The 17,434-nt window shown below is 36.7% G+C and overlaps 2 protein-coding genes across 2 annotated transcripts; one reads left to right on the top strand and one right to left on the bottom strand.

Moving 5' to 3' along the window:
- The first annotated feature begins 767 nt into the window (after positions 1-767).
- On the top strand, positions 768-6,332 carry LOC146929209 (uncharacterized). The gene is made up of 2 exons (XM_085701240.1): positions 768-1,469; positions 3,981-6,332. Exon 2 carries the CDS (start codon positions 3,981-3,983, stop codon positions 5,415-5,417), a length of 1,437 nt encoding a protein of 478 aa, XP_085557366.1. The 5' UTR covers positions 768-1,469; the 3' UTR covers positions 5,418-6,332.
- An 8,034-nt stretch (positions 6,333-14,366) lies between these two features.
- On the bottom strand, positions 14,367-15,954 carry LOC146929208 (uncharacterized). Its single transcript, XM_085707244.1, has 4 exons — positions 15,848-15,954; positions 15,289-15,544; positions 15,056-15,190; positions 14,367-14,854 (listed from the first exon to the last, which is right to left on the bottom strand). The coding sequence occupies exons 1-4, from the start codon at positions 15,952-15,954 to the stop codon at positions 14,504-14,506; spliced, it is 849 nt and encodes a 282-aa protein (XP_085563370.1). The 3' UTR covers positions 14,367-14,503.
- Positions 15,955-17,434: the final 1,480 nt, after the last annotated feature.

Raw genomic sequence — 17,434 nt, 5'->3', positions numbered from 1 at the left:
GCAAAATGGTAAAAAAAAACAGCCATTAACTTTAATAGATTGTTTAGTAGATATGTGTGAGGAAAAAATAGTAAAATACCCTTTTTTTACCCTCTCTATAAGTTCAATTACTAAAGTGCCATTTATATCTCCTATTTTATTTTGTTTCTAAACGTCTACTATACTACTCTTAATTGGACCATTCTATGTTTGTGATATTACAATTTCCAACGGCTCTATAGACCCCAACCTATTAAAAATTTATATTTGCTTTAAAATACATGTGTCGTACCCCAATTTTTGACCTAAGGTCCCACTGACACGCGTCACGTGACCCTAATCAGTCCCAGACATTTCGGTGAAAAATTCGACAGAGAGGTATTTTAAAATACCTCATAATTTGTTCCGAGTCGGGCCCTCTTCGCTCATTATTTTTTATTTTCTAATTTCCATCTTTTATTTTAATTTTAAATCAATTAATTATAACTTTAGTTTTTAATTTAGTCATTATCTCTTGTTTCCTTTTATTTTTATTTTTTTTCATTATTTTTATTTTTAAGTATTAAGTATCAAAATAGGTCCAAGTCCTTTTTTATTCAAATCCAAATTTTGTCTAAGTCTGTACGCGTTTTCCATTCCATTCCAATCCAGTTCAGTCCAGCCTCATCTGCTACGTGAACTTAGGAACAGATGCAGTTCATTCTTCCCCAAGCCAAGGCATTCAGTTGTTTTTTTTGGAACCCTAATGCTAACACTATAAGTAGAGTCTGCAGAATCACACAGAAGGGGCCAATTTTTCAACGCACAAACAGGCCAAAAATATTCACAAACCGACGGCAAACTCACAAATTCACAACATCAAAACCTGCACAATACAACAATTTCGACAGCCAATTCATTCGAACCTTTAAACCATTCAACAAACCAGCTTCAACGCTCACAAATCCAATCGACATAACCAAGCATCAATTTCAAACCGATCCATCAGCCATCGAGACTCATATCCAAACCTTAGGGACGCTATCAACAGTTCCAATCAACATATGACCAAACCATAAAGTTGTTTTCAAACCACAAACCAACATTCGTACCAATCCGATTCAGAAGCATAAGCCACAGACCAATTAGCGTGTTCTTTCAAGGCAACAACATCAGCAAACAACAACTCACGAATCCAACACCACAACAGTTCATTGAACCGAACCAAAAACCAGTACCCAATCTGATTCAATCGCAAATCAACTCTGTGAATCAAACCAACATAGCCTAATCCACAACACAAGCCGTGAATCAAACAGCCAAATTCTTAAACCAGAATCACGTCGAAAGCCAACAGCACAACCGTCACAACAAATCACAAAGGAGGGGCGGTTTCCACATCAAAAACAACACAACCAGAAGCAGCTCGCAAGGAATCAGCACCAGCGGAACAACAACAACCGTCACCGGCAATCGACGTAATCGTAAGCGATCCGGAACTCCGTTACGAGGTAAAATCCATTTTGTTTTGAATCTAATTTTTTTTTTTTTATTATTACATTTGTTTTTTGGGAAGAGAAAGGTTGGAGAAGAAATAATAAAAAGGAAAAGGATAATTGAAAGAGAATGAGGGATTGAATCAAAAAAGAAGATGAAAGAGGAGTAGAAATAAGGAACCAAAATGAAGAAGAAGAGAGAAAGAACACGTCTGTAACATAAGAGAGAGAGAGAGAGAGAGAGAGAGCAATTGATAAAAATGAATGAAAAAATTAGTCTCACTCCCTTTTATACCACTGGGTCGACCCATCTGCAGACCCAAACTCGTTTAGTGAACCGACCCGGTTCGGTTATCTTTAAGCCCAATCTGTCCTTTTTTTTATTTTAATTTTTTACATCTCCCTGCTCACTGCTCGCACCCCCCTGCATTCATATTTATTGCTACATCTTGTTTAATTCTCTCATGCATTTTTCCATTATGGCATTTTATTTCTATTCGTTACATTACATTTTTTAGCATTTTAATTATCGCCACTCATTTTCCAATAATTAGAATGTATATTAGATTAACGTAAAATCATTCATGTGTTGATATTTTAGGTTTATGCATATCTAAATTTTCGCTATTTATTTTATTAACATGGATATAGTTTGTACACTAGGCTTGAATGTAAATAGTTCATGCATATTTTAGTTTTAGTGTTTCATATTTTAATTTAACTTGTAGTTTATTGCACACAATTTAGAATATATATTAAGCCATTGTAAAAAATCATTCATGCATTTTTAGTCTAGGATTATCTTCATGCATATATACATAGTCATTTTTTTTATGTCATTTATTTTTTATTGCACAATTTAGAATGTAAATATTAGGCTTAATGTAAATATGCATTTTTATTTCCTCCGCAGACCTTAGAATGTATTAAATAGGTTTTTTTTTGTAATAGCTTAGGTGCATGTGTGCGTGCGTGTGTGTATGCCTTTCTTTTTTATGTTTCTAGATTAGGTTAAAGGTCCTTGTGGTGGTCCAACGCCACCATAAGGTACCTACGCTTTATCTTCTCGCTCCGTTAGTGTTAATTTTAGATTGGTCATTATTCAAAAAACAAAAACAAAAACATGCAAATAGTTCCAAAAAACACAAAAATATTTTCTTAAATAAACCTTGATCCTAAATCAAGTGACCGTCTTTTTTGTTTTATTTTCTTAATCAAACTTCAATCAATTTAATCTTATTTCAAGTCCATTTTTTCTTTAATATAAAAAATACAACCAAATTCATTTTGCCATTTGGCTTTTCCATTTTAAAACCTTTTTCAAACTAATAAAAAACACACAACCAATCAAACGTCAGTTTTTAACCCCGAACTACGAGGTTTTGATCCCTCATGGGTACGTAGGCAGAGGACACTCGTCCTTCCAAATCAATAAAATGTAGATAATTAGGTCCTCCCTTTCCATTTTAAATTCCCTTCTTTTTTTCAAAAAAAATAAGCAAGTTATAGCGCACTAATTAAATAAAACCAAGAGGTTCCCGTAGAGTACTACGGACATAAAGGGTGCTAACACCTTCCCTTTATGTAACTAACCCCCGAACCTATAAATCTTTTCAAAGTAGGGTGTTTGAACTTTTTCCCCTTTTTCTTAAAAAATTAAAATGTTCAGTCGTGAAATAACTAGTGAGTCAAACGCTAAACAAATAGCCTCGATCTCCAAAAAATGACGCGACAGAAATGGCGACTTCACTGGGGACCCCCCCCCCCCCCCCCCTCCCTAAGAGGGTTGAGCCTAACTTGGCTTTATTTAAATCTTGTGCTATAACTTGCTTAAAAATCAAATCAAAAAAAAAAAAAATAAAGGATGGAAATTCGTGTATATATTTGTTCTTCCTTCTTCTTTCTCCCTTCTTAAACGTGAGTGGTGAGATAAGTCCTACACCCGGACTTGAGGGAAACATAAGATAGGATGGTGGTATAATCAAAGTCCCATACCGAGAGTAAGTTTCGGGATATGGCACATGTGATAACCCCACTCAACGGAGGTCTCTTGGAAGTAATTTATGTCGACATGAGTAGTCGTGATTGGCATTACTATTTTCAAGTGACTGTTAATGTTGAGGACCTTTAGTTACCTTTAACCCATCTTGGCCTTTTAGGACGTAGTGCGGTGGCTAATCAAGAGTAGTCTTGAGTTGGTTGATACGCGATACTACACTCAGACGAGACTTTCTTACGAACGTTGTTGGACCGGAAGTAGTTCCGCAACCCGATAATGTTCGGAAGTGGTTGACAACTCTGGGAACTTGGTAGAACCCTTGTTACAAGTGCAAATAAAACCATAGTCCTTACCAAATGGCGTTGTTACCCTTGACTCCATCATCATGGACCTTAAACCTCACCATGTCTTCACCGTTTGTGTAGCATAATCATGCATACATGCATTCATTCATAAAACTTTTTCTCTTTCATCATCAAAATGTCAAAGGACTTATATGAAATTTTTTTCTTCTGTAAACATCGTAGATGGAAATTCCTACAAGAAACACTAGGAAGTATACTTTCCAGAAGCCAGATGTGGCTAAATTAAGGGAGCTAGGGAGGAAGGTAGCTAGTCAGGATGATTTTCGCGGACTTCATGGGAAACTGCTAGATATCCTCAAGGTAGATGTTACAAAAGGCGTCTTGGAGACTTTGGTTCAATTTTATGACCGTTATTGTCACTGTTTTACTTTCCTAGACTATCAGCTTGTCCCTACACTAGAAGAGTACTCTCATTTGATCGGTATAACCGTGCTTAACAAAGTACCTTTCAGCGGCCTTGAACCCAATCCCAAAGCCACAACCATTGCTAAAGCCCTTCATCTTGAAGCCTCCATCGTAAGAGATAATCTTATTGTCCAAACCAAAGGGGGTCCCTCAGGTTTCTCCATCGATTTCCTCTACGATCAGGCTTCCATTTTTGAACAGTCTGGCGCCAACCATGCCTTTTACTCTGTCTTAGCCTTACTTATCTATGGTCTTGTGCTTTTCCCGAACATCCCTAATTTTGTTGACATCTGTGCCATCCAAGTTTTTCTTACCAAAAACTCCGTCCCTACTCTTCTAGCAAACACCTACCATTCCATCCATGATCGAACTCTTTCAACTCGTGGAGCTATCCTTTGTTGTGCACCTTTACTCTACAAATGGTTCGTCTCTCATCTACCTCAACCCCGCTCTTTCATAGCCAACCTTGAAGGTGCTCCCTGGTCTAAAAAAATCATGGCCTTGACAACAGCTGATATAGTTTGGCACCATCCAACCTGGGATGATGGGACAGTCATTATCAGATGTGGTGACTATCCCAATGTACCCCTCATTGGTATGGAGGGAGGAATTAGCTACAATCCCGTCCTTGCCCGACATCAATTGGGATACCCGATGAAGACACAACCAAGTAACCTTGCTTTAACCAATGAGTTCTACTGCAATGACAGTAATCACCTAGGTAAAAGGGAGGAATTTGTGCAAGCTTGGCGGAGTATTCACAGACTTAACAGGAACCAACTCGGAAAAAGGGACAATTTTCTACATGGATCTTACATTCAGTGGGTCATCAGTAAAGCTGTCCAGAATCAGATGCCTTACACCGTACCGAGACTCGTATCCGCAACAATTCCATCTTCATCATTACCTTTACCCTCTAAGACTCTGGGAGAGCACCAAGAACGATTGGCTGATAAAGACCGAGAAATTGCCACTTGGAAAAGGAAATATGACGAGGCTATGCTCATGATGGAAGATAAAAATGAAGAAATAAGGAAGCAGGAAAGTGTGATTCTCAAATTAGGGCAACAGATGATCGAGAGAGATGATCTACTCCAAGAGAAGGATAGGCTGCTTAAAAAGCATATCACTAAGAAGCAGCGCATGGATTCCATGGATTTGTTTGACGGTCCACACTCAGATTTCGAGGAGTAGTCCACTACAAGGGCTCAAGAGTTTCCCAGTTGTTTCACCACTTTATGTTATTTTCTAGCTTTTGTGATGTACATTGGAGTCCATCCCTTGGCTCAGTTTTGTTAAAAAGGAATTATCTTGTAGTACTTTGATTAGTCAATGAAATTCTCAATTATGATGTTTACAAATTTGCTTTTATAAGTCCTTCGATAAAAAAAAAATGTGTTTATTTTTTGCATAAGCATCATGCATCATTTTGCATTTCATAGTCTCAATTCCGAGTCTCACAATTTTTTCTTTTCCATAAAAAGGTTAACCCGTGTCACAAAGTGGTCCGACTGTTCTCATCCAAAGTCGACTCGCACATACAATACTCACGCAAACAAAGGAGAGAAGTGTGGACAAGAGATGACAACACTCCAGGCCGAGTCAAAGCAGTCGCAGTTCCAGCAAGGGCCCAAACGCCAACATCAACAGCAGTCTCGACAACAGGCTCCAAGGATGCAGTTTGACCCAATCCCAATGACATATGCAGAGCTGCTCCCCATCTTGCTCATGAAGAACCTTGTCCGAACTAGAAAGCCTCCTCGAGTGCCTGACAAGTTGCCGGTTGGGTATCAACCTGACTTCTCATGTGCCTTTCATCAAGGAGCACCCGACCATGACATTGAGCACTGTCTCTCTTTGAAGATTGAAGTCCAGAAGCTGATGGAAGCCAATATATTGCTCTTCGAAGATTGAATTCGGACTTGCAAGCCACATTTGGGTCGTTTTTGATGTTCCTTCTACTACTTATCTGTTCAAATAATGCGTTGGTTTGTTTGTTGCTTTTCGCTTTTCAAAAACATCCTTTCGTTCTGCCCGAGATGAAAGTGAACTGGTGTAGGGCTTTTTGCTTTAAGTATTGTCGTCACTAATAAAAAGTTGTTTTGATCCTGACTTTGTTTTATTTTGTGCTTTTTCTGGAAAAATGGTAATACAAAAAACCAAAAAATATAATCATTCTCAAATATCTGCATAACCATAACTTATACTTGTCAAAATTAATAATCAAATCATGCATTAATAAACTCATTGAACACATTAACCATGTACTCTCTTCCAACTTTGAGTTCCTTGTATCCGAAGCTGAAGAAGGGAATGAAGAGACTCCCGATGAGATCTCTCACATACTGGGGCATCTTAGCCGTCGAAGCTGCAAACAAAAATCAAGAACATTGTTCAAAAGATGGCAGTCACTTACAAAGACTGGCATGAGATGTTACCGTTGCCTCGTATGGACATCGTACTTGAGTACAAATTTCAACAGGGGCAACCCTCCCTCCTTCCCCAATATACGACATGGAGATAGTGCTTCCCGTGGAGGTTGAAGTCCCGTTAATAGGAGTTCTACTAAAGTCCAAGCTTGATCGAATCTAAACTCATGACGACCTTGTACAAATATATCAAAAGAGGTTTGAAACAAGCTTCTAACAAAAAGGTTCGTCCCCATGAATTTCAAGAAGGGAACTTTGTACTACTTTCCAACCAGACTCCAGGGGCAAGTGGACGCCTAATTATGAAGGCCCATGTGCAATGACTCTTACAACTACGGATGATGACAAACTCGCACGTCCTATGAATACCGGTGCAGTCAAGAAATACTCTGTCAAAAAATAAAAGCTCGGTAAGTCGCAAATCTTAAAAACCGGCTTAGGCAAAAATGAGCGTCTCGGTGGACAGAAAACCCGAAGGGGCGGTCCAGGCAAAAATTAAGGATCACGACAAGTAACTGCATCAGTCAGCACAGTCCACTTGGGGCATCCAGTCGTCAAAAGCACCTCTAATTCGAAGCATCAGCAGATCAAAGACTCGGAACTGGGGCATTCAAAGTTGTCAAGGAGTATAACGGTTATTGTGTTCAATGTACCTTCCCATATATTTACCATTTTCCAAATTTTTCAAAGATCCGTGGAGCCATGCCATTGGTAGGCCACCACTCAATTTATCAAATTCGAGCCGGTGCCCATCTATTTGGAACTCTCATTTATTCTATTTGCAAAATTTCTTCTATTTTTGATGGCAATACTTGAAGCAAAAATTTTCAAAATACAAAAGCTTTTTTTTACATCTTTTGAAAAGTGTGAACAACAAACGCACTCTCTTTGAACTTGTGAGTAGTCGAAGCGTACATCAGCATCCGCCTCGAGAACGGCTACATTCCGGAAGAGAAACATGTCTAAACACAATGGAGGGGACCTCTGCTTCGAGCAAGATGCTTTCACAGTCAAAAAAAAATATACAAAAAAAAAGAAAAATAATACAAAAATAAAAGCTCGCTAAGTTGAAAACCCGAAAGGGCAGCTTAGGCAATAGAGAGCGTCCCGGTGGACTGAAAACCCGAAAGGGCGGTCCAGGCAAAAGTTAGGGATTTTCAAAGAAAAATACAAAAATGACTGTCGAAGCATGACAAGGGAAAAGCATTCCGCGCTGATTTACAAATGGCGACTTATTCCAGGCTGTTGGTTAAACAATGGGCTTTCTCCCCAAGATTCATCGGTTGCTATTCATCAATTGCAACCTTGTGCCGGGTTTTACACCGTCAACGGCTTGATTTGTTCACAATAACATCATCTCCAAGGAATTTTGCCGAGTGTTCAGTACTGCAATGTTGGTCCACTTCCCACCTTACCAGTCTTGTCTCGTTTCATCAAGTCGCCTGTCATATACAGTTCATACAATCATACATTCACACATCCATACAATCATACATTCATACATTTCATATACGCAATATCAATTCATACATGATTGCATTAGTCACCAAAATCTTGTTTCGGTCATGTCTTTTCAATTTGGCCTCTACTTATCATTATGTCAAGCCGCAAGTTTCTACACATGAACATCTGACATTTACCTTCTCATCGTCAAAAGTGCCATCCCCAGTGTGTCTGGTCAAGAGATGTCACCCGTCAGTGTCAAGTGGCAAGTCCTAAACAACGGACAGCTTGAGTCTATCTTGAGTCTATCTTTATCTTCTTTCAAGTGGCAGGTCCTAAACAACGGACAGCTTGAGTCTACCTTTACCTTGTTTCGAGTGGCAAGTCCTAAACAACGGACAGCTTGAGTCTACCTTTACCTTGTTTCGAGTGGCAAGTCCTAAACAACGGACAGCTTGAGTCTACCTTGTTTCTAGTGGCAAGTCCTAAACAACGGACAGCTTGAGTCTACATTTTATCTTGTTTCAAGTGGCAAGTCCTAAACAACGGACAGCTTGAGTCTACATTTTATCTTGTTTCAAGTGGCAAGTCCTAAACAACGGACAGCTTGAGTCTACATTTTATCTTGTTTCAAGTGGCAAGTCCTAAACAACGGACAGCTTGAGTCTACCTTTATCTTGTTTCAAGTGGCAAGTCCTAAACAACGGACAGCTTGAGTCTACCTTTATCTTGTTTCAAGTGGCAAGTCCTAAACAACGGACAGCTTGAGTTTACCTTTATCTTTATCTTGTTTCAAGTGGCAAGTCCTAAACAACGGACAGCTTGAGTCTACCTTTATCTTGTTTCAAGTGGCAAGTCCTAAACAACGGACAGCTTGAGTTTACCTTTATCTTGTTTCAAGTGGCAAGTCCTAAACAACGGACAGCTTGAGTTTACCTTTGTCTTGTTTCAAGTGGCAAGTCCTAAACAACGGACAGCTTGGGTCTACCTTTCGTCATGTTTCAGTTTGGAATCACGTTTTATTTTCTTCAGTGTCATCCCCAGTTCAACTGTTCAAGTGATATCGCTAAAAAGTTTTGTCTTCATTAAGCTATCGTTCCAAACCGATACGGTAGTAGACAATCTTCTCCCCAATGAAACTACATTCCCCTAGCGGAGTCGGATCCCATTCTTCAACAAATTTGGGTATCCTGTCGTTGTTTCTCGTCTCAGTCAAGTCAACTTTGTCGTCCTGCATTCATATAAGCATTTCACAATCATTCATAGCACCTTAGGTCCAAAATTGGTGTACTTTGTATTTAAGTCTCTTCGCTCCGATCGAATTAAAGATTTCATCTTCAAATCTCCGGACGAAGAAACTTAAAAAGGGGCATCTGTCGTACCCCAATTTTTGACCTAAGGTCCCACTGACACGCGTCACGTGACCCTGATCAGTCCCAGACATTTCGGTGAAAAATTCGACAGAGAGGTATTTTAAAATACCTCATAATTTGTTCCGAGTCGGGCCCTCTTCGCTCATTATTTTTTATTTTCTAATTTCCATCTTTTATTTTAATTTTAAATCAATTAATTATAACTTTAGTTTTTAATTTAGTCATTATCTCTTGTTTCCTTTTATTTTTATTTTTTTTCATTAATTAGAAGATAAAATCAAAAAGATGTACGTATTTATCCATTGTTTATTTTTTTTAGTTTTTATTTTATTTTTATTTTTAAGTATTAAGTATCAAAATAGGTCCAAGTCCTTTTTTATTCAAATCCAAATTTTGTCTAAGTCTGTACGCGTTTTCCATTCCATTCCAATCCAGTTCAGTCCAGCCTCATCTGCTACGTGAACTTAGGAACAGATGCAGTTCATTCTTCCCCAAGCCAAGGCATTCAGTTGTTTTTTTTGGAACCCTAATGCTAACACTATAAGTAGAGTCTGCAGAATCACACAGAAGGGGCCAATTTTTCAACGCACAAACAGGCCAAAAATATTCACAAACCGACGGCAAACTCACAAATTCACAACATCAAAACCTGCACAATACAACAATTTCGACAGCCAATTCATTCGAACCTTTAAACCATTCAACAAACCAGCTTCAACGCTCACAAATCCAATCGACATAACCAAGCATCAATTTCAAACCGATCCATCAGCCATCGAGACTCATATCCAAACCTTAGGGACGCTATCAACAGTTCCAATCAACATATGACCAAACCATAAAGTTGTTTTCAAACCACAAACCAACATTCGTACCAATCCGATTCAGAAGCATAAGCCACAGACCAATTAGCGTGTTCTTTCAAGGCAACAACATCAGCAAACAACAACTCACGAATCCAACACCACAACAGTTCATTGAACCGAACCAAAAACCAGTACCCAATCTGATTCAATCGCAAATCAACTCTGTGAATCAAACCAACATAGCCTAATCCACAACACAAGCCGTGAATCAAACAGCCAAATTCTTAAACCAGAATCACGTCGAAAGCCAACAGCACAACCGTCACAACAAATCACAAAGGAGGGGCGGTTTCCACATCAAAAACAACACAACCAGAAGCAGCTCGCAAGGAATCAGCACCAGCGGAACAACAACAACCGTCACCGGCAATCGACGTAATCGTAAGCGATCCGGAACTCCGTTACGAGGTAAAATCCATTTTGTTTTGAATCTAATTTTTTTTTTTTATTATTACATTTGTTTTTTGGGAAGAGAAAGGTTGGAGAAGAAATAATAAAAAGGAAAAGGATAATTGAAAGAGAATGAGGGATTGAATCAAAAAAGAAGATGAAAGAGGAGTAGAAATAAGGAACCAAAATGAAGAAGAAGAGAGAAAGAACACGTCTGTAACATAAGAGAGAGAGAGAGAGAGAGAGAGAGCAATTGATAAAAATGAATGAAAAAATTAGTCTCACTCCCTTTTATACCACTGGGTCGACCCATCTGCAGACCCAAACTCGTTTAGTGAACCGACCCGGTTCGGTTATCTTTAAGCCCAATCTGTCCTTTTTTTTATTTTAATTTTTTACATCTCCCTGCTCACTGCTCGCACCCCCCTGCATTCATATTTATTGCTACATCTTGTTTAATTCTCTCATGCATTTTTCCATTATGGCATTTTATTTCTATTCGTTACATTACATTTTTTAGCATTTTAATTATCGCCACTCATTTTCCAATAATTAGAATGTATATTAGATTAACGTAAAATCATTCATGTGTTGATAGTTTAGGTTTATGCATATCTAAATTTTCGCTATTTATTTTATTAACATGGATATAGTTTGTACACTAGGCTTGAATGTAAATAGTTCATGCATATTTTAGTTTTAGTGTTTCATATTTTAGTTTAACTTGTAGTTTATTGCACACAATTTAGAATATATATTAAGCCATTGTAAAAAATCATTCATGCATTTTTAGTCTAGGATTATCTTCATGCATATATACATAGTCATTTTTTTATGTCATTTATTTTTTATTGCACAATTTAGAATGTAAATATTAGGCTTAATGTAAATATGCATTTTTATTTCCTCCGCAGACCTTAGAATGTATTAAATAGGTTTTTTTGTAATAGCTTAGGTGCATGTGTGCGTGCGTGTGTGTATGCCTTTCTTTTTTATGTTTCTAGATTAGGTTAAAGGTCCTTGTGGTGGTCCAACGCCACCATAAGGTACCTACGCTTTATCTTCTCGCTCCGTTAGTGTTAATTTTAGATTGGTCATTATTCAAAAAAAAAACAAAAACAAAAACATGCAAATAGTTCCAAAAAACACAAAAATATTTTCTTAAATAAACCTTGATCCTAAATCAAGTGACCGTCTTTTTTGTTTTATTTTCTTAATCAAACTTCAATCAATTTAATCTTATTTCAAGTCCATTTTTTCTTTAATATAAAAAATACAAACAAATTCATTTTGCCATTTGGCTTTTCCATTTTAAAACCTTTTTCAAACTAATAAAAAACACACAATCAATCAAACGTCAGTTTTTAACCCCGAACTACGAGGTTTTGATCCCTCACGGGTACGTAGGCAGAGGACACTCGTCCTTCTAAATCAATAAAATGTAGATAATTAGGTCCTCCCTTTCCATTTTAAATTCCCTTCTTTTTTTCAAAAAAAATAAGCAAGTTATAGCGCACTAATTAAATAAAACCAAGAGGTTCCCGTAGAGTACTACAGACATAAAGGGTGCTAACACCTTCCCTTTATCTAACTAACCCCCGAACCTATAAATCTTTTCAAAGTAGGGTGTTTGAACTTTTTCCCCTTTTTCTTAAAAAATTAAAATGTTCAGTCGTGAAATAACTAGTGAGTCAAACGCTAAACAAATAGCCTTGATCTCCAAAAAATGACGCGACAACATGAGAAAAAAATTATTATTAAAAAGTAAACAAAATTATTATTAAATATGTTTCTTGTTGTTTTCGTTTTTATATTTTTAAGCCTCTTTTCGAAAAACTAAGACCGGATTTGGAACCTACGCGAAATTTCGAGTAACTCCAGCACGGTGGCCGGAGGTGTCGCCGCCGTGCCGGACCGGCGATGATGGTGGCCAGACTGAGGTTGAAGATGAAGATTCATCTTCATCCTTCAACCTAAACCCAGATTATATCCTAGCCGTCCGATCAAATCATTTAAATTCCTTTAATCATGTTCATCCATTCCTTTTAAGTCCCGACGGTCAGATCTGAGATTGGTTTAAGTGACTGGATATGAGGGCTATAGATGTGTGGTACCCTGATTTGGCTGATGGTGCGCCACACAAGATATCTTTTTGGTTGACCTTCTCCGTTTTTGTTTGACCTAGCGTTAGACTTGGGCTTTGGACCCAGAACTGCTATTTGCACCACTCAGACTTAATTCCTGCACCCCCTTCTGGAACTTAATTTTAATTAATTTTAAGCTTATTCAAATAAGCACTTATTTTGACAATAGCTTATTTAAGCTTATTGATCCAGATTTCAGCTTAAATAACGGTGATCTAAGATCTTTTTAGAACACCCATTTTATTTCTATTTGCTTATTTTTCATAAGTCCTTTTTCACTTAATTGCTTTTTTAGCTTATGCAAATAAGTGCTTAAGTTGAACAAGTACTTTTTTAAATGCTTGAGCAGGGACGGATCCAGACCTGAAATATTGGTGTGGCCGAAAAAAATATATTAGCAAAATTTTATAGCCATAATAACGAAAAAACTTTCCACGGTTGCATAAAACAAGGTGGATCGCACTAGTAATTACGCATAAATGATGATTAATTTTTTTAACATTCTTTCATTATTAATTTTTTTTTAATTATTTTCCTAAAAAAAAATTGGAGAAAACTTTCTCAAAATTAAACACATTCAATATTAGACAAATTATATAGTGTTGTTTTGCAGGAAATTTTATTTTAAATTATCGATTTATTATTAAAAAAATTAAAAATATTCTAATTAAAATTAATATCTTTAATTCTTCATTGATAACATTGTTTCAATACATGCGTAAGTTATCTATTTTTTGCTTCATTTATTCTAACCCAGCCTTTAACATGTGATATAATTTGTACAAGATGGACATGATAGGATAAAATCTATTCCTATCAAGAACCCTCCCTAAGGTATTAGAAATAAGGAACCCTGGAATTTATATGGGTGCCAGTTAGAATGCCAGCATGTTATGCATCCTTCCACTTGAAAGAAACTATTCTATATAAGAACCAAAATTGAGTTAAATTCAAACCTCCAATATTGCCTTCTCTGCTGCTATAGCCTATCCAAATCCTCAGGCTCAGGCACAATAGTAAATCTATTTGAATTCTATTCCTTAATTTCTTATATTATAGTTAATATAATAATGAATTTGATTTGAAAAAAAAAAAGAAATTCAGAATTGTTAAGTAAATTAAGAGAATTTTATATACAAAATTCAAAATGAGTGTTATTACTATTACTGATCAATAAAAATATCTACCAAAAAGAAGGGGGAGAGAAAAGCTTTGATTTTATGATAAAAAAAAAATTATACCTGTTATTTCACAAAAAAAAAAAAAACCCCTGGATCAGTTGAATTTCAAGTATTCAATTTCACTAATAAGATACGAAGACTTACTTCAAATTTTGAATCACACTCAAAAGACTATTTATCTCAAAGAGGTTTACGTATAATTTTGGGAAAACGGCAACGACTACAATATTTTGCATTTGCATGCCACACTTCTTAACACCTTTATATAGTCCTATCACTCAAATCCTCCAAAGCAACAACAAAAATAAACACGGGGATGAAGAAAGGAAACTCAAGCACAATATGTAGATAGCGTTTGGGAAACAAATCCAACAGTGTCAAAGAGCATCATAGTTTTTTTGACACAAGAACATCATAGTTAAAGAGCTAAAAAATAACATTCATTTCTATAAAGTTAATCGCGAAGCTTAGCAGGTAGTCTCTTGCTTCTTTCCGACTTCCTTCGGGGTTCTTGTATCTGCTTCTTAGGTGGAGGCACAGCAGAAGCCGAAGCATCACCAATGGACAGGGAAGTCACATCCAACACCAACTTATCATACCCCTCCTTCGTCACGGAAGCCATATTGCCGTCCGCCGAACAATCCTGCTCCCCTGAAGCCGAATTGTCATCCACCACAGCATTAGTCGAACTGTCATCCACCACAGCATCTGAAGCCGAAATGTCCTCCACCACAACATTAGTCGAAATGTCATCCACCACAGTATCAACCTCTACTCCATGTTTACACCATTGACAGGCCGTTATCTAAAAAAAAATAAGAAAAAAATTTGATTTCGTTGCTAACCTTAATTATAAAGCTAAACAGACAAACTAACTATATAAATACTATGGCATCAATGGTGCTACAGCTGAATAATGATGACAACAGTATAAAGGAATTCGGCAAAGTAGAATACTGAGGAAATGGAATAACGATTACAATAAGAAATAGAAGAAAAATACTACCTCTGAGGCTTCGATCGTTTTCAACAGCCTCCAACTGATCCTTTTACTTTTGTACATCTGGATGGGAGGATGCATAAAAGCAAGGTCTGGCTTTGGCATTGGAGCTAAGGATTGTGTTCTACTAAATACAATTGCCTAACAATGGACATTACTTAAACGAATTACCTCAAAAATTGATGAGAAATATCAGATATAAAAAAAATAAAATTAGACATTGAACTTAAACGAATTACCTCAAAAATTGGAGCGAACCCGCAGAAGTAGTGTTGTACCTTACCCAGCGCATCCTTCACATTCTTAAGTTTCGCGAATGAGGCATAGAGATTATCAAAGATAACTTTAGGCCAATTAACATTTCCTAAGGCCTCTAAGTTATCTACCATTGCCCAAGACGATGAACGCGGCACGTTTGGATCCGGGGTGCATAGTAGAATGAGTTCAATCAAAAAAAAAAAAGAAGTTTTTTGAAATTTGTTTTGCTTTGCTCGTCTGTTATGTCCATTTTTTCTAAAATAGTTTTAACATCTGTGGTTTTTAATCTTTTTGATACTAGCAAGTTCAACTCTTTTTTCAAATCAAAGATAAATTGAGGAAATTTTCCTTCACGAGAGATTGCTAAACTACTAGTTCCGGTATTTTCCATACCAATAACATACACTACCTCTCTAACACAAAAAGAAAAGGAAGCACAGTTGTTCAACACAAAAACTTTAGTTGCCGGTTCATAAATGTCACAAAAACTTTCAATCAATGTAGCAAAACTTTCTCTACCATTTTCTATTTCTAAGAAACCTCTGGAAACAGAGTTGCTCATCAGAGCCTTTTTTTTCAGGAGTTAAGTTACTGGTCAAACCTACGAGTGTTTGTATGCTTGCACATAGCTTAACACGCTGACTCATTTTTGTATCCTACAAAAAAAAATTAACAAAATAAATTGCGGAACTTTCTCCAATGTGGCGCGTAACGCCGACTCTCAAAATTAAACATAAATTCCAACAACATACATAAATACTAAACACACAGCGGGTTTTTATCCTGCAAATAGCGGTCGCTCACTTTATGACTTATTTCCAAAATAAGGGTTTTTATCAATTTTTTCCATCCAAAACGCAAAAGCAGCCAAATAGCGCTACCGATCCGCTACGCCGCCGCTATTATCCTGCAAATAGCGGCCGCTATTTCCGCTTCTCTAAATAGCGGAAATCGGCCTTATAGCATAGCGGAGAGGTGGTCTGACGCCACGCTATAGCGCCGCTATTAACATCATAGCTTTTTACATTGTAATTTGTAATATCATACCTTTGTTGACATTGTCATTGAAGAGGAGCCTCTTGCACCAAATTATCACCACTACAGAAACACACACACACACAAAGTCAAAACCCAATTAAAAAACCAATTAAAAAAAACTAAATTTTAAGCACATTGATACAAATAGAAATTAATCAGAATCACATAAACCCTAATTTAATTGATCACTCTAACAAACTCAAATCCATTAATCACATCGAAGTATAATTTAATTGATCACTCTAACAAACTCAGAATCAATACACACAACAAAAACATATACCAATTGAAAATCCAATTCCAACCACATTCCTACGTCAAAGTAACAAATCAAATCAAATCGACAACTAAAATTGTATCTCACTCAAAACTTGAATGGAAAAGTGTTGAAGTCAGGCGGAAGGTAGGTAGATAAGAAATATTGCTTCAGAACAGACAAAGGGCAATAACATATTTGGTTACACATACTAGCTGACGCTAACAAAATGCAGGGTTACTTTTGAGAAAGTGAAAGACACTACAAATGATAACTTTATTCTACTTTTCATATAGAAGATTAAAATGATAATAACCAACAGGTCATTCAAATAACTATTGCTAAATCAGTATCTTAAAGTTTTCATGTTCAGTTCAAAGCAAATTATAGTATCCCCTGCAAAAAAGCAGATGTAGAACAATTTCATCACACATGCCACTGAAATCTTAACATAAAAAAACTTAGCCTTACCAGTAGAACAATTTCATCACACATGCCACTGAAATCTTAACATAGAAAAACTTAGCCTTACCAACATGCAGATGATCAAAAGATTTAGGGATTTGCAGAAAACCTAAAACCTGAACAAAATAAAAATAATATGCTGAACAGTTGAATTAAATCTACTTAAATGTGTTATACTTTTCATGCATTTTAAAAACAGCAATGAGTGTGCAATTACACCACTGTTAATTCTCTAGTTGATTATGATTCACTAGAAAATAACACCTATGAGGTGTTAGATAAAATACCCCATGAACATGATCCATTTAGAGACACACAAGCTGTTTTCAATTTTCCAAGTGATGCTTGGAGGATGAATGAATAGGGTA

The sequence above is a fragment of the Medicago sativa genome, chromosome 4 (genome assembly GCF_051527215.1).
Source record: "Medicago sativa cultivar Bolivia chromosome 4, Bolivia_mono, whole genome shotgun sequence".
NCBI lineage: Eukaryota > Viridiplantae > Streptophyta > Magnoliopsida > Fabales > Fabaceae > Medicago > Medicago sativa.
This window is presented reverse-complemented; position numbering and strand designations above follow the sequence as displayed.